General features: G+C 46.9%; 1 protein-coding gene across 3 annotated transcripts in view; it reads right to left on the minus strand.

The window, feature by feature from the left end:
- Positions 1 to 14,238, minus strand: part of LOC126536785 (cell adhesion molecule Dscam1-like) — a 181,384-nt gene that overhangs the window by 26,009 nt on the left and 141,137 nt on the right. For all 3 annotated transcript variants that reach the window (XR_011893865.1, XM_072287871.1, XM_055073933.2), the window contains exons 10-11: positions 13,409 to 13,570; positions 5,935 to 6,225 (exon numbers count right to left, since the gene is read on the minus strand). Coding sequence is in view for 2 of the 3 variants with exons in the window: in XM_072287871.1 (XP_072143972.1) it covers positions 5,935 to 6,225; positions 13,409 to 13,570 (453 nt within the window). In the remaining variant the exon portion in view is untranslated. The remainder of the gene's footprint in view (positions 1 to 5,934; positions 6,226 to 13,408; positions 13,571 to 14,238) is intronic.

Consider the following 14,238-nt stretch of genomic DNA (forward strand, 5'->3'; position numbering starts at 1 on the left):
TTTCTGTCGCTTGATAGCCACATTGCGCCTGTCGGCAACACTTCCTTGCACAGATATGCATTGTATACCCTAAATGCAGAACATCAACAGCGACAATTTTTTGAAGACCGTGACTGAAGTGCGGTGAATTTGATTTGCTTTCATCGACCAAAACAGATGCGGCGCAAAAAAAAAAAATCTCAGTTTCGCCCTAAAGGCGAAGCATCGATTGCGATAGCAAATTAGTGGACAGCTACACGAAGAAAGGATAGTAGTTTTATCGGCCGCATAAATTTGCAAACATTCGCTTAATAACTGAATTAACAAGCCTGGTGTCAGCGCGCACAAGCAAACACGAACGCAACACACTCGCTGTGAAAACGCCGGTGTGAACAAGCGCGGCAGCAGCAGCGAGCGGAGTGACCTTCGTCCGGCCTATCGCTTCAACGCAAGAGCGGCGAGAACACAGCGCGCACGAAGGTACGAGCCGACTGCGGATCCCTATCAAGGTGCGGTGCGCACGCATGCGCGCGGCCGTGCCAAGTACGCACTTGTTGGCGCAGTTGCCCCCTAAGTCAGCGAATTTACGCTACTTCACACTAATTAATGTACCAATAAAGTGTTAAAATGTATCAAAATGTCGCGAGCAGTCTACAATATTTAGCATGAGATTCATGAATATCGAGTAAAGTGCACCTGAGTTTCTCTGAAGACCACTAAAACTGTTGAAGCATTCTTACACGGAAACGCATCACAATCAATAAAAAAAAAGCTAAGAGTAATGGCCTTTGTTACGCGCAACAACTGCCGGTCCTGCGTCGATTGCAGACTGCCTTTTGGGAGACTTCAAGCCTACGGTGAACGCGCAATCGCCCAGCGTACTACGAAGGATAATTGCGGATTTATATATTTAACAAGCAGTTTAAACTAAGGAATATTTCACGGTTTCATTGCAAGTGTAATATGTTTTATTTTACTCGGCTGAATCAATTGCTCTTGACTTGTCTTGACTTGTTTGTGTGGGGGAAAACTTTTATTGTAATGAGGTTTGGAGGCTCGACATTTTAAGCCAAAGCGGACCGCTCCCACGTTGGAACTGTCAGGCCAAGCCCTTCAGCGACATAACAAAGAAAAGCAATGGCTCTCGTTATGATTGAGGGTCAGCAGACGAAGCTCCGATGCGTAGAAGGACGCAGCCCAAATGCACGTGGACTCATCCAAACGAACTGCTGATTGCTTGACGCTAACTGCACAGAATAAATCATTCACTCATTTTGAAATCGAGCGCCATAGTATTGCGAAACAATACAGAAGAGTTTGGGGGACCACCATGGAAAAAAGAAAAATCAGGAAGCTGACTGGTAGCTGACTGGGCTAGTTCTCGTACGTACACGCAAAAATGAACATAAAAATACGGATGGCGAGTATTTCACAGGAAGAAAAACAAGAAGGCACTCGAGAGACATTAGGAGAAGGAGAAATAAAAGAGCGCTAAGACGATCGCATTAAAATGCACACACCAGGAGCTTTTGAGCCCGCATAGCGGGCATGCATAGAATCCGAAGTGTCCAGCAACATCGCCGGCGGCTGGGCCTGCTCACTCACGCAAAAACTTCCGCGCCCGAAGCAATGTGATGAGCATAAAATGACCAGCAACACAGAACATATACATTCGAAGACTCGAGCTCGGTTCGCAAACAACCGACATAAGCTTTACGGCGCAGCCGACTTTGCAGTCGACCGTGTGGCCGTCTAGCAGCTGCATAATTTCTGAGGCCTTACACGCTCGCACGAGTGTGCGCTGGGCGGGAAGCAGACAGGACCACGACACTTCGAGCCAACGTTCACTGCTTTACTTGCGTACAGTGCATGTGCTACACGTTTCGCATTGGCAAACGGTTACAAAAAATAGTTAGGTTAGGTTAGGAACTGAACAAACGTTTGTTCGCTTTCGAGGCTACCTCGAAACTAAACATGGCCGGAAATACCGACTATGCACTGTCTAAGCACTACTATGTGCCTCAGGTGCGCGCAAAATGTTCTGCGAGAGCTAACCCGAGGGCTCATACATTCATCATAACCTCAGAGTATTGCGCTGCATCTATCTACAATCGGACAACTGAACGACGCGGCAAAAAAATATTCATAACCCATAGCTATAAGTTGAAACAGTGTGAGAGAGCATAACTAAAGTTTGAACTTTAAGTACTCAAAAATAGTGCTTGCATGCCCCACGACAAAAGATGACGTCACGAGCCATGATAGCGATCCCCTCAAATGCATGCCTCGCGGGCCGCCCAACGGAACTGCCTGAACTGTTCGCAAACATTGGACTGCAAGCAAGAAATTCGTGGCTTAAATTTGCGCACGATCAGTTCTCGGCCATGCGCACAAACAAGTGACCACCGCTAGCAGGGGAATACGAGGTGCCTATCCGCGTAATGTCGCAATGCTGTACAATTGTCGGACAATAAAGAACAAACGAGAAAATGGCGTCTCCTCTACTACTGTCGGTGTGAGGTTAACGAGTTTCTTTATTGACGTACTCAAGAAAATCTAATCAAAAATGACTCATTGCGGTGCCTGAACTGCGCATATGCAGCACTGACACGCAGATCCGTCTCTACCAATAAATGGAGGCAGATATAAGTGTTCGATGTTTGTTGTAAAAAAAAACAGAGGCACACAACGTCTGTTTGTATGTTGTAGCGCAAGCCACAAAATTTTACTTTAGTAACGCACAGACTCTTGGAAAATAACGCGATCGGCAATTAAGGTCGCTCAAAAATATTCGTACTAACGCCTAAGTTACTCCCGCTTGCTGCCTATTTGTCACTTCAGTTTCGGCACACGGACACCACAATGTATATGGAAGAAATGTTAATATTACCACACGTGGCGCTAAAATGATAAGCGAGAAGGGTTTACACTCTGTGAAAGCAGTCTTAGGAGCAGCTGTAGAGAGTTCTTTAGAAGTCGGTAATAACGGCAAAGAACCGAAGCATCCTTGCAGAGGTTCCATAGCTCCACATTTATGTCGGAAGCCGTGCTTTTGCATTAGCCAATGCTGCACGGTATTAAAGTTTCCACGACGCCACGAAACCAAAGCTCACTTTCAGATGCCGCGTCGACGGGCACGGACAAAGCATCACGAATAACAGCAGCGAGAGAGGGACTAATTTTACGGTTGCTGTGAAACACAAGCGCTGTCTCACACTCGGAGGGCATCCAGGGGATGCCAACTCTTGTTATTAGCACCTGGATGAGCAAGAAGAAGCACTCTAAGTTCTGGCATTTTGAATCGAGCACGAAAAAGTAAGGAAAAAAAAAACGAGAGTAAGGCCCGTGGCTGGTCTGTCAGAGGGCCGCAAGCGAATGTGTGACGCACTGGGGTTAAGCATAGATAATATGGCCTCAAAAGGGTGAAGTAGAAAACATCGCGCGCCGTTCATTTTAGTACGGCCAACCATTCGTCATGTTTCACGACTGAGACCACCGAGTTCTGAAGAGAAGCTTAAGCTAGTAGTAAGGTCTGCGTATCGAGTAAAAACTTGCAACAAAATAATAAAAAACCATATTAAAATATTTTAACGCTGGTCCGAGTCATGAATTGCCGCGCGACTGGCCGCTCGAACCACTTTGCGTGTGTTCCCGGGCTTCTTTCACGCTTGGAAAAACACTTTTATGCAGCACGTATCGAGCAACAGAAAACTGTATCGGGAGTTTTTCACGTTGCTCTACAGTTTTCGCATTTACACTTTTATCTAATCATAATAATTGGGAAGTTGATAAATTAATAAATACTAAGCATCTAATTAGGCGGAATGCGAAAAATAATCCGAATATGTCCAAGCGACGGCAAGCAACATTACCTTGGTGCTGTCCATCTACAAAGCATTTGCATACTTTGAAACATTGGCTCAATTTACGTGGGACACCCTGTACAAGCGTCGGCATAAGCATATATCAAGTGCATCGGGCTCACTAAGACGAAATTGGAACTCCAACTGTGTATGAAAGTTAAGCTTGTTAGCTTTCTCCGGGCAAAGTGTTCCTGGGATTTTTAGCAGTCATGCCAGCTGCTCTGAAGAAGCACTCGAATGGGGCTGTCTTTTTACCTCCTCTGGCTCAAAGTGCAGTGCGCATGAATGACCAATAGGCGCAATAGGCGCAATAGGCGCAATAGGCGCAATAGGCGCAATAGGCGCAATAGGCGCAATAGTTCAGCAAGGCCAACAGGCGCTAAGGACGCCGAATCTCAATCGGTCGTTCTGTTCCTTGCAGTTGAGCGATCAAAGCGTGGTTATAGGCGCCGTCTCTGTTCCGGAACTCACCCAATTAATGCACATTAAAGTAACAATGGAATAATGTAAGGACTAATGGATATATTTCCCAGCCTTTTAGTTAGTACATCATTGAAGTTCGTATATATTTTCATTCCGAATAGTGTTTGTTGTGGTGGAACGTAACTTTTTTTTTTGCTGTATGACGCCACGCTGGTATATATGTGCACATGACGCCATTTATAAAACTTAACTTGAACTATAGTAACTGCACTAAAACTCCTCGTACTGCGTATTTAGTTACTCTTTCACTTTTTTTTTAATGATGACCGTAAACTTCCACCCAGTCCCTGTCTTCAGAGGAAGCTTTAACTCGGACCAACTTCTAATGCTGCTTATTCAAATACATGTAAAACGCCGAAAGGCTTACCTAAGAGAACCTCTGCACCGATTTGAATGATATTTGTCTTGAGAGAGAAAATTTAGTTCTATAGTGGCCGCAAGAAATTAAACTTCAAAATAGGGCAATAATGTCTTACAATACCTTGTTTTAAATTCGTAGGCTTAAAAAAGTACAACGCCGAAGTTGCAAATTTGTAGCCCTGGACCCAAAACAGACATCGCAGTTCTCTAAACTGTATCCGCTAGAGCATATAAAGCGAAGAAACTCGGTATACCGATGCAGCTTACGCGGTATTGTTACAACGCTTACAAGGGTCTTGTAAAAGTCATAGTCGCAAATTAGCAATATACGTGTGTGTATATTGTACGTACTCGTATTTCTTTCGCCTTCAATTTATTAATAAATGCAATTGACTAGATTTAATTTCCTTTTTCATTGCTGAGCTACAGAGTTGTAAACTTCATAGTTCCCTTTTCCTAAGTTCTTGCAGTCTTCGACAATTTGGAATAAAAATCGATGGCCCAAATAAAAATCCCTTTCATGCAGTCACTGGATTTTTAACTCCGCGCTCCTCGCTGTCTCAGCGCGCTGGCTATCCGCTGCTGTGTCACGTGAGCAGAACGTCGCCTCGAGGGGCGTGGCTTTGCGCTCGCTGCAACCTCCCAGTTTCGTTTGCGCGCGCTCCGACAGCCGAAATTCGTCTTGCCACCGTACCGCGAGTAACCTCAATTTTCCAGATAAAAAAGTTGAAATTAATTTGCTGGTCTCTCTTTCTCCCTATCCCTCCCTTCCACTCTGTTTCTCTCTTTATCCCCCTTAACCCTTCCCCCCAGTGCGGGGTGGCCAACCGGAACTACCTCTGGTTAACCTCCCCGCCTTTCTATACATTCTCTTCTCTCTCTCTCTCTCTCTCTCGCTCTTGAAATTGCTTCTATGAAGGGCTCGGTTCAATTTCGCTATTACGATGATCCCACTGAAATTAAAAGTTTAAAAAGTTAGTTACTGGATCTTACTTAGTTAGCGACTAATCCTCACAAGTTACCTGTTTCCCCGTGGTAGGCACTCGTTGATGGCGTGTCTCCGACGGACCATCCTTTTATTTCAGAACGCTATGTTTAAATATTACTTTAAAACACCTCGCATAATATGCTGCAGAATGATATAACTTTCTTTTTTACAGCCCCCTCCCGGGACCGGAGAGATGATTCTTTACACCTCGCATAAAAAATAGAGCGAATTCGCTTTCGGCACATGCAGTTCTGTACTCACCTTGAACGACCATGGGCGCGGTGTAGTTTGCCGAGGCGGCAGGGTTGGACGCGACGCAGGTGTAGTTGCCCGAATGCAGCTGGCGCACCCCCGTGAACGAGAGGAAGGAGGTGTAATCGTTCGCGTCGGCAACGGACGCCCCTAGCTGCCGCTGCTGCTCGACCGGGATCCCATCCTTCAGCCACTGAATGGTGATGGGCAGGTCACCGTCCGAGACGATGCAGGCGGCACCGGCACGCTTCCCCTCGATGAGGTCATCGGCGAAGCTGAACGGGTTCACCACAGGTGGCGCTGCGAGCGCGCGAGAAACGTACCTCGGCACTAAATACTTCATCTCAAGCTATAGGCTACAGACGTTCGCAGTGACAGAATCACAAAGATGTGGTCTCGTTAAATAAAAAAAAAACATAAAAATAAAATAAAGGATAGAGCAGACTTTAGCGATTCCTTCAGTCCTGAACTGATCTTTCCCTGCGACAGCAGCGTTCTCTTACTGTGAATAACACTAGCTCGTTTTTGCTTGTATCAGTCTTCCCCACTAAATAATTGAGCTCACTCGCTACAGGAGAAAGCGCAAGAGCCGAATATAACCGGCGAGATGCCTCACATCGCTACAAATACGCAACTAGTAGTGTCAATGCTCCGTCGTAGGAGTACGTTACCAAGCCGACGGCCTACAATGACCAGCTAATGATCCTCACACTCTGCTGCTCACGAAAATAGTACAGCGCGAACAGGCCATACTGTTTCGATTGCCGAAGGCGGGTACCACTGCCCCAATTACTTTGATGGCTCGCCTGGAAGTGCGAACGCGATTGCACTTGTATCTTGATCGCGAGACACAAACGATATAGACATTTAACGCGCTTTGTTGACTCGAATCAGGAAAGCCCAACACCGGGGTGCTTTCACCAGTGCGAAGTAAAGGGGCGAGCACCAGATCATTTTCCCGCTCGGAGCTCGGAAAAGCGGCTTAGCCTCCGGAAAAGAGGCGGTCATTCGACCGTGCGTCTGACCATTACTGGACGCTGCGGCGTGTAACGACGTGTAGAAGTGCCGAGATGACAAATGGCACGCGCTTCGACGGGGACGTCGCTGCTCTCCTGTGCCGCACCCTTTTTTTTTTGTTTTTTTGTTTCTCTGACTCTCCTTTTTATCGACTTTCTCGTAACACCCATTCGGTGGCTTTGGGCCAGTGTTGGTCCATTTTGCCTTTATTGCTCGGATACGACTAAACAAGAAAATAAAGGAACTCAGAGGACCCATTGGCAGATGATCGAGAGAGTAACTGACGCACTATCATTCCGTCCCCATGTCGCACGTCTGAAGTAATCCACAGGCTCTCCTTCGTCCTTGGTAGCTCGCGCCTTGAAACGATTCAAAACTAAAGCCCAACAGCCATGGCACGCCTCATGTTCTCCTCATTCATCATACCGAAGCGTTCCATTCCCGCATCGTATTTGAAGTGTCTCGCGCCTTCAACACCTTGAAGGCCACATCCGCGTATACCATCCGGGAACCAATGGTTTCACCAGACGTTTTCGTTGAGCTTTTTCCGACATGGTCTCATTTTATATGTGGCCCACGCCACACTAGCCGGGATACAATTTTACGTTTTGTAACGTTTGCTTGAAATACTGTCGTACATCGCACAATTAACTACAGCATTTCTTCCTTCGTATACGGCCGCACTCCATCTTCTATGTTGGACACCACACTCCGGTCGTCACCCGCCACTTCAGCCGCGTAGGGTGCCTTCCGAAAGACTTCGCTTCCCGTGTCGCCCACAACGATGAAATCACCCGTGCCTGCACTGCGGTCATTCAAGAAGGCAGGAAAGCTCGCGGTGATGCGATGCGCCCCATGGTTTCGTTTCACCCACGCGACGAAGTGCTACTGCGGCACGGCACCGGCCCCTTCTCCCGCCGAACCTCTGCGAGTAATTTGTTCGTCGCTATTTTGTTAAATACACCATCCCGCAAATAACTTTTGCCGCAAAGTATGGCGTGGCTCCCGTGACCTGAGGTACAGACCGCCGTTACCCTAGGTGAGAAATTGTGCTTGTTTCTCATCTGAAGCAGCACACTGGCTGCTCGTACCCTTTTTAATGCGAAAGCGTTATATGCCCCATTAAGCGAAAATTCCTGGTAGTCGGCGTGACCAAGAGATGGTACCAGAAATGACCGACGATGCAAAGAGTAAAAACACGCCAAAAGAAATGTTCGCATTGAAGTCAAATTTATGAGGAAGGCAGCTACAAACGAAGTAAACTGATGGATTTGAAAACGAAATTTCTTAAATTTTGGTCGGGGTAGGAATCGAACCCGGCACTTCAAGGTGCGAGAAGGGCACGCTTACCCGATGCCACACCGGCTCCTCCATCCAGCCTGACTAAAAGTGTGCCTAGTGTGTGCGTCACTGCACACGTCACGTCACAGTCATCTGGTTGACTAGAGGTGTGGCCTAATGCGTGCCCAATGACGTCTGCACCGTCTATGGGCGCGTGATGGTGCAGACAATGGGGAGGAGGTGGCGCCACGTCATGAGTGTGTAACATAAGTTGAGTTGTTGTAGGCTACTGGTGGGATTAGCCTTGCAGTTGCTGCCGGCAATTGCTCCACCGTAACGACACTTAAAATATATAAATCTCATAATCAGACACAGACCTCACAAAATACAAATGGTCACTCATAAGCACCTTCATGGCGTTCTGAGGTGTACAAACGGCATAATGCCGTTTGCCTTAATGCTTAAAGTGTGTCTACCGATTTCTTTTTTTTTGTTTAAATCTGGCAACGCTGTTCTCTCCCGCAGAAAGGGGAAAATTAGAGTGAGCGCTCTGTGAGCTCTTCATCATAGTAATTTGTATATATACTCATCATAATGCCTCATCGCCTTAAGCTTTTGGGTGGTCCCGCGTGGTTTCGCTGATATATAAGATGGAATCAGCCAACGTATTATAGTATACCATGTGGCCTACGTAATTGTGCCAAAGTGCTAAAGTATGCAAGTGTCACGTAGATGGACATAACCAAGGTAATGTCATTTGCAGTCGCTTGGAGCGATTCAGACTTGTGGCGAGGCACTAGTGGCGTGGGCTTTTTTTCAGGCTGAGAAAACCCCGTCATGTAGTATGTACTGAGCAACAGAAAGCTGGATCAGGCATTTTTCAGGATGGTCGTCAATTTTCTCATTGACACTTTCGCTCTGAATATAATATTTAATGAAGTTGAATAATAATACTAACTGGTTATGTAACTAGGCAAAATACAAAAAGAAACTATTCTGACTTGCTCCTAGCGACGGCAAACAGCATTACCTTGGTTCTGTAATCTGCGTCTTTTTTTATTTTGGCAGGAGTTACGTTGGACACATGGTATTCTTATATTGTTTAGTGCCATCATTCTACGAAACTAGTTTTATTTGCCCACTCCTGCCCAGGGCCTGACACTAAGCCTGACAGTAGGTACCATATAAATAAAATAAAAAAATTCTTCGAGAACGTGACAGTGGAAGTTAAAACTCGCACGGCCAGCGCGGGAGGTACAAGTTGTAGGAAGACGCAACGGTGGCCGATGAGGCGTGCCGTGGTCCCGACGTTTATTCGAAGGGCGTAGGCGAAGCTCACGAGGTGAGCGCGGCAACCAGCCAACGCTTCCCAGATAGCGCAAGGCCGTTGAACTTCCGATCTGTGACGTCATGCTACCTTGTCCCACTGCCATAGAATCTAATGACGACGCTTCCGTGTAAGCTGTGCTGATTTTGATGTCACCACTTTCGTCACGCCGGGCTGGGCAATGGCAATTTCGGTCCAACCAGCATGATATCAAAAAGCAGAGCACACCGGCCTGCCATCTAGGAGCCGCAGAACCAGCACGGCCGTGAACGAGAGTGCGTTCTCTATTCCAAGCTATCTACTCGAACCACGCGATACCTGTGGCGCGATAGTGGCGTATGATGATGCGCGGTAATGACGATTATGCTACAGAAGGCAATGCCGAGTTTGTACTAGTTGCAAGGAGTAAAAAAAAGTGCTTGCCCGTAAAGGCAACGAGGAGCTATGACCAAGAGACACAACTCAAGGCCGTCCAGCAGGTCTCGGCAGCTCTAGTGAGGCAGCTACCGCGCGAAACCGAGGAGAAGGGGGGCAGCACCCCGAGGAAGGGGGCGGCGGCCCTCTCGGATCCGCGGAAGTAGCGAGGAACCAAGACCTCGAGGAGCACAATGCACGAGACTGACGTAGTGGCCGCGTCGCGGTAAAAGCTTGTCCTCCCTGCGTGGAGGGAGCCTAACCGACTCTGCAGGCATTTTCACTAACGTTGTTCTCTCTCTCTCTCTCTCTCTCTCTCCGTACAGACGAAGCTTTACTTCAGGAGCTCCTCTCAAAACACGCTTGTGGCAAAGAAGACATTATTTGTCTCGGCATACACTGCACTGAATTTAATGAAATTTGCGACATATAAATGAAAATATAGTTTACCCTATTTAAGGAGCAGCATTTATATATAAGTGATCAGTCTCTGGGGTAACGTTGTAGAACATTAAAAAATAAGAAATTATAAAATTTAGAACTCTACAAGCGCTGAATAGAGAAAAACATATCACAATTCTGTAATCTGCATTTATTGAGACATCTAAAGCGGGAAAAGTTATATCGTACGCTGCTAATTTGGGAATAAGAGTTTTCGAAAACTCCCGCACAAACTGTTAGGATTTTACCCGAGTGTAACGTCATGTGTCGCATTTGTCCGCTTTAAATGTTGTAAGAGATGGAGCTTGCGAAAGTGCTACATATCTTCTTGGTGGAGAGTTACGGATATTTTGAACTTCTTGCTTGATCTTCTTTTGAAACTTACCGATTTGAGTGTAAATAAATAAATAAATAAATAAATAAATAAATAAATAAATAAATGGGGGCCTTTTAAATTATCCTAAATAAATTTATTCAAATCGGTTAAGTGTTTGTCTGTTGGATCATTTATGCATTTAAAACATGAACTTGAGAACTCGGAGTTGGCTGCGAGTCGAATGTACCTCTCAATGAAATACTCCCTATATCGTGTAGGCAGTATGTATAGGGTAGGCAGAATTAGTGCTTGCATACAGATTTTGACAAGATCTGAAGGCCGCAGACTAATTTGGTCATCGAGTGTTGAGCGCGGGAGTCGCAAAAATGGCCTTTCTAGTAAAGAAGCAGTTTGAAAATGGTCTGTATAACAGAATACGTAGTGTTATAGCAATGAAAACTCGCACAGGCAGGCGCGAACGTGGGCAGGCAAAGGACCTGGCGTGTTTTAAAACAGAGAACGTTGTATTTATTCCTCATGTTCCTACTACATCGATTTCACAGAAGTGGGATATTTGAGTTTGTAACACTGCACCAGCTTCCCAAGCTCGGCTTTTCTTTCAGACATTTAAGTTACCATTCAAGCGTCTGCAGTGGGTCTGAATTTCATTTTGATTAGGTTTTGAAGAAATTATGAAAATAAATATTTTGCAACCACCGTCGCTGAATACACCTTAGACCATAGCGACAAGAGAGAGAGAAAATAAAAGAGAAGAAAGAAAGGCGGGGAGGTCGCCTTCTGGTTCGCTACCCTACTCGAGGGAGGGATGAAGGTGTTAAGGATGAAGAGGGAAACAAAGGAAGGGAGGGAACACTTAGGGTGCTCCTTGAATGCACGAAACGGAGCCGCATACACGCCAACGATTTTATCGTGCGTGTATTATTGACCGAGACCTCTGTTGGAGCCCACACGTGGCCTACATGAAACGGCGCCTGACAGCTACTTCCCAGTTGTTCAAATACTTGACAGGGAAGACGTGGGGGATGTCAGTAGACGCAATGCTTAAACTCTACAGAGCTCTCTTTCTCGGTTTTTTAAGATACAGTCTACCTGTACTGAACAACACCTGCAAGACAAATATTCGTGTTCTGCAGGCAGTACAAGCTCAAGCACTCAGAGTCTGCCTTGGTTTGCCCAGATGTACGTCAACAGAGGCGACTCTTGCGATTGCTCGGGACCATCCAATGCGAACTCACATTACGGTGGAAGCCCTGAGAACGCACATCAGACATTTTGCACGTGCCCCCTATCACCACCTTGCAGCACTACCTTCAGACAGGCACCAATCATCATTCTCTAAAACTATCAACAAGTACAACGACAAACTTCCCTCGGGCTTCACCGCTGCATCTAAACCATCGATACCCCCTTGGTGTCTTATCAGCCCCACAGTACATCTCAGTGTACCAGGAATCGGAAAAAAGTCTGAACTGTCGTCGCCTGTCCTCAAACAACTGTCTCTGCTTCTTCTGCACGAGAGGTACGCGGACAGTGAACACATTTATACTGATGGTTCCACAAACACCCAGTGTTCGTCCGGTGCTGTGGTTGTCCCAGCAAAAGCTATTACCATCAGCTTCAGGACTGACCACCCGACAACGTCGACATCTGCTGAACTAGCTGCTCTTCGCGCTGCACTCCGTTTCGTCAGTCGGGAGCCACCTCGACAATGGTCCATCTTCAGCGACTCAAAGGCAGCCCTACAATCTGTACTATCAGCTCTGCGTCGCGGGCCATTCGAACAGCTCGTATTCGATATTAGATGCCTACTCCATACATCACAGGAGAAAGGACACCACGTGACGTTTCAGTGGCTGCCAAGTCACTGCGGCGTCACTGGAAACGAAGACGCCGATAATGCCGCTCGGGCAGCTCTTGAAGACGCACAAGAAGAGGCCATACCGCTTTCACGATCCGACGCAGCTAGCAGACTTCGAGTGCTTGCACAGGAGATGACGCTCTCTTCATGGTGCACACCAAACAGCCAGACCAACCAGAGCAACCGGCAATACCACCTGCCCTCTTTGATGCATCTCTATATGCCAACTGGACTCCGCCGAAGCGAGGCGACTCTGCTTTATCGCTTATGGTTAGGGGTGGCTTTCACGAAATCTTACTCATTCCGCATTGGAATGGCCGACAACGCTCTCTGCAATGCCTGTCTTTGCGAGGAGACGCTGCAACACATTCTGTGCGACTGTCCTGAATATAATGTTCAGCGACAGTCCCTGGCATCCGTTCTCGCGCACCTTGACACTAGACCATTGTCCCTCGACACGATTTTCACATGCCGCCGACAGAAGACATCGCAGGTGAAGGCGACGAAGGGACTACTTCAGTTTTTGAAAGAGACGGGATTGGACAAGCGGCTCTGACAGTGTTATCACGTACAATGCCAGATTGATGGACTCTACCGGACGATGTTTGTGTGCTGTGATATGTGCTCTCTCTCTCTCTCTCCCCCTTCCCCATCTTTCATCGCCCCCATCCCTCTCCCATGTGTAGGGTAGCAAGCCGGTTACGCTAAACTGGTTAACCTCCCTGCCTTTCCTTCTCTACTTTTTCCTTCCTTCCTTCCTTCCTTCCAGGGAAAGCTGTCAGGGATGCGATAAGCGGAATGTACTCACTCATGACGTGTACGGCGAGCTGTCCCTTCGCCGTGTTTCCCTGCGGGTCCCGCGCTATGCAAGAGTACCAGCCATCGTCCGCGCTGCGCTGCACGTCGGCCACAACAAGGCTGCCGTTGGGGAAGCTACGCTGGCGATGGTTCTGCGGCAGCGAGCGGCCATCTGCAAATCAAAGAGGCAATGTAAAGACTAATAATAATATTTGGCTCGGAAACGTATACACAAATAACAGACAAGAAAAGGAGGGAAGGCGCAGGCTGGCAACTGCATACGAAAGGGGCACAACGCCGGCTTACTATTCAGGAAGAAAGGGAGAGTAATTAGCGGTGTAAGTTAGTGAAAACAGAAATGAGGAAAAACAAAAACAATATGACACCTTACAAAGACTAAAATGAAAATGACAAAAATTTAGTACGGCAGCCCACCCGCCCCCAACAACAAGAAAATAAATCACCGCAGGTCGCGCTAATGACCAATGCAATGAAATTAAAGTACATATGAATCACGCAAGTGAAAAGAATGGTGGAACCCAACGCTTAACTCGGATTTGAAGTTTGTGCCCTCGATCAAACAGACCAGGTCGCATAGCGATGGCAATAGTTCTGGTCCTTATTAAGAGCGTTCGTAGACATTTTCTATTGTCACTGCTTTACATTCAGCATCACGAGCTGAGGTTTTTATGCAGTGTGGCCATGAAAGCACGAACTTGGGCAGTTTCACCAATATCGCCTTCGACGAGATTCATCGAAGGCGATACTGGATTATTGGTGAGATCAGTACAAGGCAAATGCACTTCCATGTGTTCTCTGATATCGGCTTAACTGTTTCTG

Source organism: Dermacentor andersoni, chromosome 4, assembly GCF_023375885.2.
Source record: "Dermacentor andersoni chromosome 4, qqDerAnde1_hic_scaffold, whole genome shotgun sequence".
Classification (NCBI taxonomy): Eukaryota; Metazoa; Arthropoda; class Arachnida; order Ixodida; family Ixodidae; genus Dermacentor; species Dermacentor andersoni.